The following is a 14,238-nucleotide window of genomic DNA, read 5'->3' as shown; positions in this document are numbered from 1 at the left end:
AGCTACTGCGGGGGAGGAGAGGGGGGCTGAGGCAGGAGGATCACTTGAGGCCAGGAGTTTGAGGCCAGCCTGGGCAACATAGTGAGACCTTGTCTCTTTGAAAAAACAAATAAAAAGAAATGGAGTAGGAGGCAGCTGTAGCAAATACATAAATGGTTTCCTAAAACTGCAGAAAATTTTAAAAGGATGTCAGAAATCACTCAATACCTTCATTTCAAAAAGGTAAAAACTGAGACTCAGATTAAATCGCTTACCCTACTTACCCAGGTAGTAAAAACTAGGCCAAAAAGGGGCACTATTAACCCATTTACGGAGGTCTTCCACCTCCCAGTCCTGAGAAGCTTTTCTCTTAAGCTTGATCCTCGGCAGTGCTATCTTTTGCTGCCTAACTTATTACCGGGAGATCACCCTCACACCAATGACTTCACATAGCAGTAGTATCACCACTATTCCAACAGTTCTAGCTCAAAACCCAGCACTCGCCCTTCGCTTACGCCCTGCCCTTTAATTGGTCAACAAAGTGGGTCAACTCCTCACCATGTTTGGTTCCAGGCCCTCTACCACTCCCCTAGCTCAGGCCCTCATCACTTCCCACTGAGAATAATGCACATTTTCTCCTAACTGGAGTCCTCATCTCCAGTCTTTCCACTTCTCTCCCTCATCACACAATTCACCCAAATCAAGATTCCCACACAAATCTTCCATGTGCACTTCACACCGCAGCCCAAAAATCTTTATGGGCTCCTCAACAGTCGTACCTAGAAAATAAAGTTCAAAATCTCTTAGCCTCATCAAGGCCTTCTGTGTTACAGACTCTATCCCAACCTATAATCTATAATCTATACAAACGGCACGTCGCTGCAGTCATAATGGTCTACTATACAATGTCTGTGCATTTCCCAACTGGTTATTCCTCCAGAGTTGTTATCTATACCACTTATTTGACTGTATCATGACTTTTTTTTTTTTTTCCCTTTCTCAAAGGTTCTCACCTCCGGCTATGCATTACCATTACCTGTGAAGCTTTACACAATTACGGGATCCTTAAGGATGTTGCTCAGACATCTGGATATTTTTTAAATCCCACAGGCAAATTTGTAAAATACCAATGATTCATACATTTTAAGTAAGTCTTTTTGTAAGATGCTTAAGTTTTCACCACCAAAACCGAACATCCAATATTAGAGTCAAAAACTCAAAAATTAAACTGCCCAGAGAAACACTTACCTCATATCCAAGGTTTCTAGATCACTGGTACCACATAAATCTTTCCAATTAACTCTACTTTCTAACAAGAGGTAAACACAGCAGCTAAAAAAAGCTAACAAGGATGAAATTTTTATACACTCAAATTCATTTGTGAGAAACATCAACCACAACCATGCCAATTAAATATTCGACAGAATTCCTGTTTGTCCTACCTATGACAATTATTTACGTGGAAACAGAACATGCTAATGTCAATGTCCAGTTTAAAATTGAACATGCAGAATTATTTATAGATATTATAAGCAGTTGGACTAATCCCAGCTGTGGCAACTTCACCTTAGCCCTCGAATATAAAGACACAGAGAAGCAGGGAGTCAGTGAAGATGGAAAAGAAAGATGGCAGCTGTCAACCCAGACTGCTCCACAGTAACCTGGGGAGAATTAAAAATGTCGATGCTCAAGCCACACTCTAGACAAATTAAATCAGAATCTCTGAGGGCAGGACCCATGCATCAGCATTTTTTAAAGATCCCCAGGTGCTTTAAATGTGTAGCCAATGTTGAGAACCAAAGAGTCACAAGGGAATTTCTCAAAGGAAATCTGAAGATTAGAGCTATTCAAAGACAGACACAAAGAGGGAAAAAAGTCCCAAGAATCAGTTAGTACACTTCAGAAGTAAGTTGCTTTCTCATATCAATTTATGAACAATTTTTATATATTACGAACATATACCTTTTGGCCATGCCAGCACTTTGGGAGGCCGAGGCAGGCGGATCACTTGAGCTCAGGAGTTAGAGACCAGCCTGGGTACTTGGCAAAACCCCATCTCTACCAAAAATACCAAAAAAAAAAAAAAAAAAAAAATTAGCCAGGGGTGGTGGCACGCATCTGTAGTCCCAGCTACTCAGGGGGCTGAGGTAGGCGGCTTAGGTGGGAGAATCGCTTGAACCCAGGAGGCGGAGGCTATAGTGAGTTCAGATCATGCCACCACACTCCAGCCTGGGTGACAGAGTGAGACTTCACCTCAAAAAAAAAAAAAGAATAATATTCCTTTTTATGTTGAAATATTTTCCTCAATTTCTTGATTTATTGTTTATTGTTATTGTTATTGTTTTGAGACAGAGTCTTGCTCTGTCACCAGGCTGGAGTGCAGTGGCATGATCTCAGCTCCCTGCAACCTCCACCTTCCGGGTTCACGCGATTCTCCTGCCTCAGCCTCCCAAGTAGCTGGGACTACAGGCATGCACCACCATGCCCAGCTTAGTTTTTGTATTTTCAGTAGAGACGGGATTTCACCACGTTGGCCAGGATGGTCTCAATCTCTTGACCTCGTGATCTGCCTGCCTCGGCCTCCCAAAGTGCTGGGATTACAGGCGTGAGTCACCGTGCCTGGCCAGTTTCTTGATTTTTTTCGTTATAAGATGGTTCTTTAACATAAGGATGTTTTTAACTTGTATATATTCAAATCTGCCCAGTCTATCGATCTATCTTATCCCCTTGTGGTAAGTCTTATTTATTTTTGCTGCAAAGGCAATAAGAACAACAACAAAAAGAGGACTTCCTTACATTATAATTCTCAACCCAAGTAATGAATTTTAAAAATCAATATTGGCCAGATGCAGGTATCTCACACCTGTAGTCCCAGCACTTTGGGAGGCCGATGCAGGTGAACTGCTGGAGCCCAGGAGTTCAAGACCAGGCTGGGCAACATGGTGAAAGCCCATCTCTACAAAAAATATAAAAATTAGCCAGGCATGGTGGTGCATGCCTGTATTCCCAGCTACTCAAGGCTGAGGTAGGAGGATGACTTCAGCCCAGGAGGTTGAGGCTGCAGTGAGCCGGGATCACACCACTGCATTCCAGCCTGGGTGACACAGTGAGACTCGGTCTCAAACAAACAAAAAGATCAATATTAGCCTACTGTTATAAATGCTTTTAAATGTTTAAAATTAAACATGAATAGGCCACGTGTAAAACAGTAAACTGACAACAAGTGAACTTTAAAAAAGAAACATTCTTGATTGTACTGTATTTAAACAACTAGTAATGGCTCTGTCCATTTTCACTTTTCAAATAGTAGAATGAGATATCAAGGTTATCCCATAAGTGGCCTTTATTTTTTCTACTAACAAGTAATTATTATGTCAAAAACTAGGGGAAAAACTCATTTACAGAGAATCTTCTTGCAGTAATAAACTGTAAGGAGATCACCAAGCACAATTTTCCCTCCAGATCATACCAACTCCAAGTAAAACTACTAGTTTCAAACACAGGTTTCAACTCTTATTGTGAAAAACATGGTCATCATTAATAAGCCACTAAACCATGTAAATCTGACCAGTGCTATTTCGTTAGTGAGTTTTATATAGATATTCATGACAAAATTTAACTTGTTTGCCCTCTTTTGGTCTAATTCAAAATAAGAGTTAATGGCAAATGTTAGAGGCTAAGAACAGTTTGGAAGGGGGGTTCATGAAGGAGACCACTCAGAGATAGTGTTTTAGTGGCTAAAAAATAAGTTGCCTTATTGAAAAATGTTTGTATGCTTTTTACTCCGTTGTCCACCAGAGGGAGCATCACATCTGATTAAGAGATAATGGGGAACTCCCAGATAGAAATGGAAAATCATCTGCAACTTGATCTACAAGGTGCTACAGATGGTAGCATATACAGAGTTAAATGTAAAATCAAATCAGACAATCCCCAAAAGAATCTCAAAGTAAGTGGGAGGACAGCCTCCTAGGGAGATCTCATCTCTAAAAAAAAAATTTTTTTAATTAGCTCGGCATGATGTTGCACACCTGTGGTCTCAGCTGCTCAGAAAATTCTGGAGGTGGAGGAGGGAGGATCACTGGAGCCCAGGAATTCGAGGCTGCAGTGAGCTATGATCATACCACTGCACTACAGCCTGGGTAACACAGGGAGACCCCAGTCTCTAGAGAAAAAAAAAAAAAGAAAAAGGAAAAAACAAGAAAAATGAGCAAAAGATAAATACGGACAAATCCCAAAAAGATATAAATATGGCCTTTAAACACATGAAAAGATGTTTAGCTTCATCCATAATGCAATTTAAATGCAAATTAAAACTGTACTAAGATCCCACTTCTCACCCATCAGCTTAGCAAAACTTCAAAAGCTCAGGCTGCAAAGCTAAGGGAAACAAGAACTCACATACATCATTAATGGGAATGCAAAATGGTACAACCCTACATAGGTTTTACCCCTTGACCGAGAAATCCCACTTTGAGGAATCTACCGAGGATACACCAGCAACAATACAAAAACACACACATGCAAGGTTATTCATTAGAGCAATATGCACAACTGCAAAATACTGGAAATTGCCTAAATATCCACACATAGGAAATTAGAAAGAAGTGGCTACATAAAATTGAGTATTATGGAGCTATAAAGAATAAGAAAGATCTCCATGAACTGATAATACAGTGATTTCCAATAGACACTAAGTTAAAAAAGCAAGTGCAAAACTAAGAATGGAAAATAAGAACACACATATATACTTGCTTATCTTAAAAAGAAAAAAAACTAAGATGAACCAGATGCTATGGTCTGAATGCGTATGCCCCCCAAGCTGGAGTCCAGTGGCATGATCATGGCTGATTGCAGCCTTGACCTCCTAGGCTCAAGTGATCCTTCCACCTCAGCCCCCTAAGTAGCTGCGATTACAAGGGTGCACATCATCCCACCCAGATAATTTTTGTGTTTTTTTTTTTAACAAGATGAAGTTTCCCCATGTTGCCCAAGCTGATCGTGAGCTCCTGGCCTCAAAAGATCCTTCCACCTTGTCCTAACAAAGCACTGGGATTACAGGTGTAAGCCACCACACCCAGACCTAAGGGTCTTTGATTAAGCCAGATTTTAGAGAGACATGAAAAAAATGCAAAGCAATGCAATCCTCATTAAATTTTCGTTGTTTTTAAAAATACACACGGGCCTATAGTCCCAGCTACTCGGGGGGCTGAGGCAGGAGAATCGCTTGAACCTGGGAGGCAGAGGTTGCAGTGAGCTGAGATTGCACCATTGCACTCCAGCCTGGGCAACAAAGCGAGACTCTATCTCAATAAAAGAAAATATAGTTTGATTTCTCTAAAAATTGTTACAATGTAAAAATTTACATATATGTAACAATTTTTTAAGGAATCAAACAATCAAATGTATACACACACACATATATTTTGTCATTGTTGTTGTTGTTGGGTTTTTATTGGAGACAGGGTCTCACTGTGTTGCCCAGGCTGCAGCGCAGTGGCGCAATCTCAGCTCACTGCAACCTCCACCTCCCAGATGCAAGCCATTCTCCTGCCTCAGCCTCTGAAGTAGCTGGATTACAGGCATGCACCACCACATCTGGCTAATTTTTGTATTTTTAGTAGAGACAGGGTTTTGCTCTATTGGCCAGGATGGTCTCAAACTCCTGGGTTCATGTGATCTGCCTGCCTCGGCCTCCCAAAGTACTGGAATTACAGGCATGAGCCACCACACCCAGCCTTCAATTTATGTTTAAATAGGTATTTTCAAAACTTAGTTTTAATTTTTATGCAGTAAATATAAATAGATAAAACCCGCATAAACAAAACATCATCAGCACTCTCAATAATGTTTTTTAAATCCCTATCAAATCCATTTTGATAATTTGGAAAAGCATCAAGGGGTCCTGAGACTAAAAGATCTGAGAACCACTGGTCTGTAACACCAGCTGCCTGAAATGCCAGAGTATTAAGAGCAGGGGGTGGGGCTGGGGACTGTATCACTTCTGTTGCCTGATAATGCTGGATTCCACAGTACGTACCACCAGCACTACAGACACTGTGCCCTGCTGCTGCTGCTGCTCCTTGGGAAAATGGTTGTCGCTGGAGAGTTATTCTCTCAACCATTCTTCTTTGTGATACTTTTGTGAGGCTTTTATTCAAAGTCCTCAGAGAGTGTCTCAGATTGAACGAACTTAGGTCACTGCTGCACCCTAGCTGCAAGGGAGGTTGAGAAGGTATTTAGCCTTTTTGCCTTTTTGGATAGAAGGCAGACTTGCTCTACATCCCACCACTTAGTCATCCAATGAGGAAATCGGCAAACATAAACAGTCAAAACCACAAGTATTAGAGCCCATTGCTCCAATTCTTTCTGTGAAGGTCAGAGGCAACCTGTGGGGAATATTACAGCTCTATCGAAGATTCTCAGTGGATCTTAGAGATGGTATTACACGCAGGGAAGACAAATCCAAGTGCAGGAAAAAAACTGATATTCCAACTGACCCCCCCATGACAAAAAGTTCTACCATAAAAACCTGACACAAGGTGGCTGGCTGGTCCTGAAGACCATTTGGGGACCAGTGTTGCCATTTGGGGAATCAGGACCAGTTAGTACTGGCAGCAAACTGGGCACTCTGTACCAGCAGAAGCCACATGGCTATCATGAGGGGAAGGCTGCATTGCTGAGTTCCAGGCACCAGCCTCTATCCCTGTCCCCATGGCTGCCCTGTTCCTGAGCCCTTTGAGCAAGCTCCAGGCTGTCTGAAGAACAACTTACTGCTATCCACAAAGCAGGTCATCCTGTCTGATGAAGAACGCCCTCTGCTGTGGCATTCACATGGACCAAATGTCTTCACCAGGGCTCTGTCATAAAGCCCTTTCCCAAACCTCCTTGCAGAAGAAAAGGAAGCAGCAGAAGCAGCAGGAATTATGACTCCCACTTAAAAAGAAAAACGTAGTCACATCCATAAAGTCCTTTCCCAAACCACATTATTATCAATTCTTTCATCTTCTTTTATTCCAAGTCTGAGACCCATTAGCCACTGCCCAGGAAGTTGCAAATCCTACTTCAAGCCATTGTTCAAGGTTCTGCTCTTTGAAATGATTTTGCTGGTCGCGTGACCTTCAGGGCCTCCAAGGAAGAGCTGTAACACTGCAGCAATTCACTTACGCCTGGTGCTAACCGTATTTCACAAAATCAGCTGTAAACCCAGTAATGTCTTTTTACATTATTTTCACAGAGGTAAGCGCTTCCCTGTCTCCACTAGCCTCTTCTACTCTACTGACCCTTAAACCTTGGGTTACTGTAGCAAATGTGAGAATTGTGCCTTTGCTGAAACTATTCATTCCAATGTCTAACATTCTTAGTAACTTCGTGTATTTAGATAATTCAACTAACACCTCAGCCTTTGGGATTCCTGACCAAAAATCTTTTCTTACTCCCTACCTTGGCCACGTTCTGCCACACCCCGAAACTTGCTGTATCAAGACGCACACTACTTCTAAGCATGGATATATCAAGTCAACCCATTATCTGATCACCATTTCTCTGACCACATGAGGACCTCTAATCCATTGATTCGGCCACATTTCACTGGCCATCACCTTCCTTATGACCCCATTCCCTACCTGAGAAACCATGATCCACAATTACACCCTCCCTTGCCTACAACTTCAACTTCCTGTCCCTTCTCTCCGTCCATCATACTAACCTAGTAATCCTGGGTAAATTCAGTTCTCGTAGCCAAGCAGCTGGCAATTGGGAGAGGAAGGAAACATGACCCAACTAACTGTTCCCACTTTAAATAAATGAACACAAGTTTTAAGTAGACCCTCAGCACTTTTCAACAATCCTACATTTCACAAGGCAATTTATGCTTCTCTCCTAGAAGACTATTTCCAATCTCTCCTAAGGCTGAGTCACTTAGCAACCACTTCCCTAGGTGTCCTTAAACTTTTCAATCACCACTGCTGTTGCCTTTTCTGGCACCTCTTCTTCTTACCCTCATATATGAAGACGCTCCCTCCCGTCTCCACCCCAGGTTCAGTCCTTGGCCAAGAGAGATTCCATCATCTCACCAAACGCAGTGAGTTACTACCCTTTATTGCCTGGTCACATTTACTCACACTGCAACTCAAATGCAGCTGCCTTTTTTTTTTCTTTTTTGAGACAGGGTCTCACTCTGTCACCCAGGCTGGAGTGCAGTGGCGTGATCTCCACTCACGGCAACCTCCACTTCCTGGGCTCAACTGATTCTCCCACCTCAGCCTTCTCAGTAGCTGGGACTACAGGCATGCACCCGGGTAATTACTTGTATTTTTAGTAGAGACAGGGTTTTGCCATGTTGCACAGGCTTATCTTGAACTTATGGGCTCAAGAGATTCACCTGCCTCAATCTCCCAAAGTGCTGGGACTACAGGCATGAGCCACCATGCCCAGCCTGCTTTATTTTCTATAACTGATCTAATCTGTCTCCTGAACATGTGCCGTTTTTTCTATAATTAATCTAATATTACTCATGAATATCTACTCTAATAAATGTCCAGGAAATTTAAAACTTGTCAAACAGTATCTCAATCTCTTCCAGTTAATACTCAGACTTGGTTGAACTCCTTACCTGGGCTGGTTTAAAACGGTATCTGAATCTCTTCCAGTTAATGCTCAGGCTGTGTTGAACTCCTTACCCGGGCTGGTTTAAAACAGTATCTCAATCTCTTCCAGTTAATACTCAGGCTCTGTTGAACTCCTTACCCGGGCTGGTTTAAAACAGTATCTCAATCTCTTCCAGTTAATACTCAGGCTGTGTTGAACTCCTTACCCGGGCTGGTTTAAAACGGTATCTGAATCTCTTCCAGTTAATACTCAGACTGGGTTGAACTCCTTACCCGGGCTGGTTTAAATGGTTGCTTTTGGGTAGGTTTCCCTCCAAGGTCTTATAGGACATCCTAGAAGAAATAATGGCAAGAAGACCTTGGATGTGGGTTGTTTCTCTGGATCCTCACTGGTCTCTGCTGCAAGGAGGTAATCAGGTCCTATGGCTGAACTGGTCCCATCTCATCTTTTAGGATGTCATGCTGGCTCTCATCCCTGGAGTCTGTGATCCTGACCTCCAGTCTATAGTCACACAGTTTTTTGTCATGATGCCAGCAGTTCCACCATGCCAATAAGCTCCTCCACCTCCTTCAAAGTGGCATGAGAGCATTTCAGAATCCCCTGCTACCACAAACTCAACTATCTAGCCACTTCCTTCCACCACTGCTGTGCTATAGGCCCGTGTCGGCCTATCACTAACCTGCATAACATCTCCTCTCAAGATTCCACATAAGGAGCAGAGCAAAAGGCCTTCCACTGTTGACTGTCCCCTCAACCCATTTAACATCCCCACCCTAACCCTAGAACTTTAGCCAGCCAAGAAAGATCAGAACACATATTTCTCACAATCTGTTTTCCCTACCTCTGTCCCCCTGCTTCCCACAATCCACCAGGACTGAAAGGGATGACACGTCTACTTCGAAGTCATCCTCCTTCCTCCTGGGAGGCACTAAGCCTCATCTCAGCCTTAATGCAGGATGAGCTATTCTCTTTACCCTACCGGAGAAACTATCATTAGAGTTTGCCAGAAGTAACTCTTGATATGGAAGCTGCAGGCAACTTGGAACTTGAGAAAAACAAAAACAAACATACAGCTACTTAAAGTTCCCCAAAATATTAACCCTTGAATGATTAACATCTCCCATGTGCTAGGCCCTGGGGATATAAAGATTAGACTTAGAGCACTACACTAGGGAGTGAGAAGGTTTACAAATAAAACCATAACAATGGAATTTTATGTGCTACACTGACCAAAGCAAACAGGAAATACACATAACCCATACTCAATTGTCAATCAACCTCTTCTATCTCCATCAAATTAAAAATGCATGCAATGGCAGAAGGACAATATAAGTGATTTCAGGCCAGGGACAGTGGCTCACGCGTGTAATCCCAGCACTTTGGGAGGCTGAGGCGGGTAGATCACTTGAGGTCAGGAGTTTGAGGCCAGCCTGACTAATGTGGTGAAACCCCATCTCTACTAAAAATACAAAAACTTAGCCTGGCGTGGTGACACATGCCTGTAATCCCAGCTATTCAGGAGGCTGAGGCAGGAGAATCGCTTGAACCCGGGAAGCGGAGGTTGCAGTGAGCCAAGATCGCACCACTGCACTCCAGTCAGGGCAACAAGAGCAAAACTCCATCTTAAAAAAAAAAGTGATTTTAGGTTATAATTTCATTGCCATTTACTCTTTCTACAACTTACATACTTCATTTTCTTTTCCAGGCACAACATGAAAAACCAGAAGCCATTCCTTAATGAGAGGAAAAAGGTAAGATAAGGCTTGAAGCAGGTTCACCTTTCTCCATTAAGAAAAACGAGTATACAGAACTAAAGCTACTAAGCAAAACAGCTCTAGACCAAAGGAACTCACGTAAAACTTGGTAACCATTATTTCTGGAGCCTAAGGAAGTAGAGTTGTACATCCCTTAAGGACATCATTAGGTGATTTCATTGTTGTGGGAACATCATGGCGTATCCTTGCATAAACCCAGAGTGCACAGCCTGCTACACACCTAGGCTAGCAGGTATTGTCTGTACTGCCTACTGCGCAGAGGCTATAAACCTGCACTGCATGTTACTGTACTGAATACTGTAGGTAACTGTAAGACAATGATAAGTATTTGTGTATCTAAACGTATCCAAACACAGAAAAGGTACAGTTAAAAAATGATATAATTGGCCGGGCGCGGTGGCTCAAGCCTATAATCCCAGCACTTTGGGAGGCCGAGACGGGCGGATCACGAGGTCAGGAGATCGAGACCATCCTGGCTAACACAGTGAAACCCCGTCTCTACTAAAAAAAAAAAAGCAAAAAACTAGCCGGGCGAGGTGGCGGGCGCCTATAGTCCCAGCTACTTGGGAGGCTGAGGCAGGAGAATGGCGTGAACCCAGGAGGCGGAGCTTGCAGTGAGCTGAGATCCGGCCACTGCACTCCAGCCTGGGTGACAGAGTGAGACTCCGTCTCAAAAAAAAAAAAAAAAAAAATGATATAACCATACAGGGCCGCTGTCATGTATGTGGTCTTTCGTTGACCAAAATGTCATTATGCAGTGCATGACTGTAGTTATCAATATCTGTCTTTTTAATTCTATTATGATTTTTCCTTTCCCATGTAACTGTTAATTGCTACAAACTAACATTTTCATTCCATACTTAATTCAGATGGAAGGTGGCAGAAGGACAGGGACAGTTAGGAGGAAAATTCTGCCACACATTCATACTAAAACTAAGGGCTTACTATGTTAGACACTGGAGCTACACAAATTGAAAGACACACTATTCTCAAAGACTTCACAATGGACAGTGAATAAAGAGAAACAAATTTTACTTACAAGATGATAAGTAATACAGAAACTTATCCCTTAAGGACAGGCATGCAACAGTGGCAGAAAACTACATCAAACAATGCACCAACATTTCCCTAACAGTATTTTCAGGTTGTAGTGATTCCCAACCAGGCTCTTCGGGACAGTATAACCACTAAAATGGGAGTGTTCAAACACAGCAACTAACTACCACAACACAAGTGAACTATGTGTCCTGGCAATCCAAAATAAGTGCAAATATTTTGTGTCTGTGTAAAATACTAATAAGTATTTGTTAGTCATTATGAAGAATCTGTTTAGCTTGTTTTGTTTAGATGCTTAGCATTTACTTATATCCTTTTTTCTATGTTTATGTGTGCTGATTTCCCCACTGGATAACTATGGGTGGGAAGTAGAGCGAGCCTGCCTTCTATCTTAAAAGCCAAAAAGGCTAACTACCTTCTCAACCTCCCTTGCAGCTAGGGTGCAGGCAGTGACCTAAGTTTAGTCAATCCAAAACACTCACTGAGGACTTTGAATAAAAGCTAGTACCACAAAGAAGAATGGTTGAGAGAATAACTCTCCAGCAACAGCCAGATTCCCAAGGAGCAGCAGCAGCAGCAGCACCAGGGTTCAGTGTCCATGGTGTTCGCGGTGCATACTGCAGAATCCAATATTACCAGGCGACAGAAGTGATATACTCCCCAGACCCCAGTCCCAACTACTTTTGCAGTGCAATCCTGACTTGTTCCGGCCCATGTCCAGTCAACTCTCAGCAGACTTTAAAGCAACACTGAGAACTCCCCCAGTACTCTTTCATGAAATTCCTTTTTTGCTTAAATCCCCACAGTTACTGCAAACAGGAAAAATTAATGAGACTAATGAAATAGTATAGTAAATTAACAAGCATCCCGCCCACAAAGGGTTCGTGTAGTTTATTTTGGAAATGCACAATTCCGTGTGTCACAGGACTCAAGTGCAGCTCTAATGATTGAATTGCCAATTTGTCACCATTTATTCATTCCAAAACTTTTCTGTTCCAAGAACTATCTTGAAAGGAATGAATTGTTTTCAACCACACAGTTTACAAAAACTTCAAGGTGCTGCTCTCTCTCCCAAACAGATGTCTTCGCTGTTATCATTACTTCAGAAAGAAACAGACAAAATTATTATTTGGTAGCTTTAAAATGCAAAGTCATATTCCTGAATTATGAATCAATAAGAACAAAGTAAGAACAACGGTCAAATTACAGATATGAGTTTTGCACTTACCGTCCCACCTCCACCCACCTAAATCTCAGACTGGCAGGTCTGAAAAGCGGCCTTGCACAAAATCATTGTACTCGTCTCAAAACAGAACTCTTCTTCCTCGCGCACAGAAGCTCAATAGTATTTGTTGACTGAATGCAATTCCCATGACTATGTATGTATGTTACACATTTCCATAAATTGCTTTCACATAGCACTTTACACCGGCACAGTGCGTCCAGGCTTCCAAAACACTTTCACGTGAATCCCTGCATCTAGAAAGGTGGTTAAGAGTTAGACACGCCTGCACAGCCATTAAACGGCACAGCACACGGGGGACCCGTGTCTGATGCTCCCACCGCACATTAATTGCCCCTCTATTTCAGCCCTTCTGGTACACTGCAATTATCTCTGTCACTTCATCTGCTCCTTAAGGAGGTCCCGTTCATCTTCGTATCCCCAGGCCTCCCAGAACCCAGACCACAGAGGTGCACGGTAAACATCAAGACTCTTCCACCTCCTGCAAGCCTGACGCTTCACCGGCGGGGCCTCCGCAGGGGAGCCTGATGTATACACATCCCGGCTCCCACCCACCCCACGCCCGCCACTTGTGATTTCCACAGCCGCACCAAGGACGCTTGTCGCACAGGACGCCGACTTTTGGTTTCCCAGCAAAATTACCGGGCACAACGCTTCCCCCTTAAGTCTGCCCAACGGCTTTCCCATTTCCACCGCAGCCCAGGCTGGGGGGCAGTGGCTGAGCCCGGGCCCCCTCCCCAGCCCCGCTGCGGCAACCGAGGGGGGTGTCCGGGCGGGGCCTGTCAGCCGCGACCCGCCCCCGGCCACACGCGCGTCAGGGGCAGCCCCGCCAAGCTGCCGGTGCAGCCCCATCCAGCAGGAGTCCCGCGGCCGCCGCCCGCCCGACGCCCCCAGCAGCCCACACAGCTCGCGACTCAGGTGGGCGAGGGCGCCCCATACGCACCCGAGGAGGCAGCGGTCGCAGACAACGCCACGACTCCCCTTGCACACCGTGTACGCCAAGGGATCCGAGCGGAAGAGCAGCTCTCCGGGGCGCAGCGCGGTCACGGCGCGCAGCCCGTTTCCCCTGTTGGCGGTGGCGAACTTTTCCACCTTCAGCGGCTCCATCCTCCCGCAGCTCCGGCACCTCAGACGGCTACCCGCGTCCAGCAGCTGGCGTCTCACGGGCTGCCGGGACCCGCGCGCCTGCGCCCTGCGCGCCCACGTACGCCCGAGGGGCGGGGCGGGCGCGATGGGGCATGAGCATGCGCAGATGGAGTCTGGAGGGACGGCTGGAGCGGCGTGTGTGGGACCGCAAGGGAGTCGTAAGGCTCCGCGTGCGGCTCGTGCCCACGGCGCCTGCGCAGAAGAAAGGCGGGTTTTCCCCCCTCTAACATTGTATTATGATAATTTTAACGCATACGGAACAGTTGAAAACAGTGCAATGAACACCTGTATTCCTCCGCCTCAATCAGACAACCCAGCACTGTGCCATTTCTGCTGGTTGCTCTCTCCCCACCTGTAGCTATGTATGCATGTATTGTCGTTAAACTATTTCAAAGTTGCAGGCATCGTGACATCACAACTAGTACTTTA

General features: G+C 44.3%; 1 protein-coding gene across 8 annotated transcripts in view; it reads right to left on the bottom strand.

Moving 5' to 3' along the window:
- The window catches only part of LOC105474705 (SET and MYND domain containing 3), an 813,173-nt gene extending 799,318 nt beyond the window's left edge, over positions 1-13,855 (bottom strand). For 5 of the 8 annotated variants that reach the window (XR_011607705.1, XM_071069323.1, XM_071069331.1 and 2 more), the window contains exon 1: positions 13,607-13,855. Coding sequence is in view for 6 of the 8 variants with exons in the window: in XM_071069323.1 (XP_070925424.1) it covers positions 13,607-13,770 (164 nt within the window). In the remaining 2 variants the exon portion in view is untranslated. Of the gene's footprint in view, positions 1-1,941; positions 1,961-13,305; positions 13,325-13,606 lie in introns of those variants that run through there. The other 3 variants (XM_011729521.2, XM_071069345.1, XM_071069338.1) reach the window with 3 other exon arrangements.
- Between the last annotated feature and the right edge of the window lie 383 nt (positions 13,856-14,238).

The sequence above is a fragment of the Macaca nemestrina genome, chromosome 1, assembly GCF_043159975.1.
Source record: "Macaca nemestrina isolate mMacNem1 chromosome 1, mMacNem.hap1, whole genome shotgun sequence".
Lineage (NCBI taxonomy): Eukaryota > Metazoa > Chordata > Mammalia > Primates > Cercopithecidae > Macaca > Macaca nemestrina.
The sequence above is the reverse complement of the archived record's forward strand: the minus strand, read 5'-3'. Positions and strand labels throughout refer to the sequence as shown.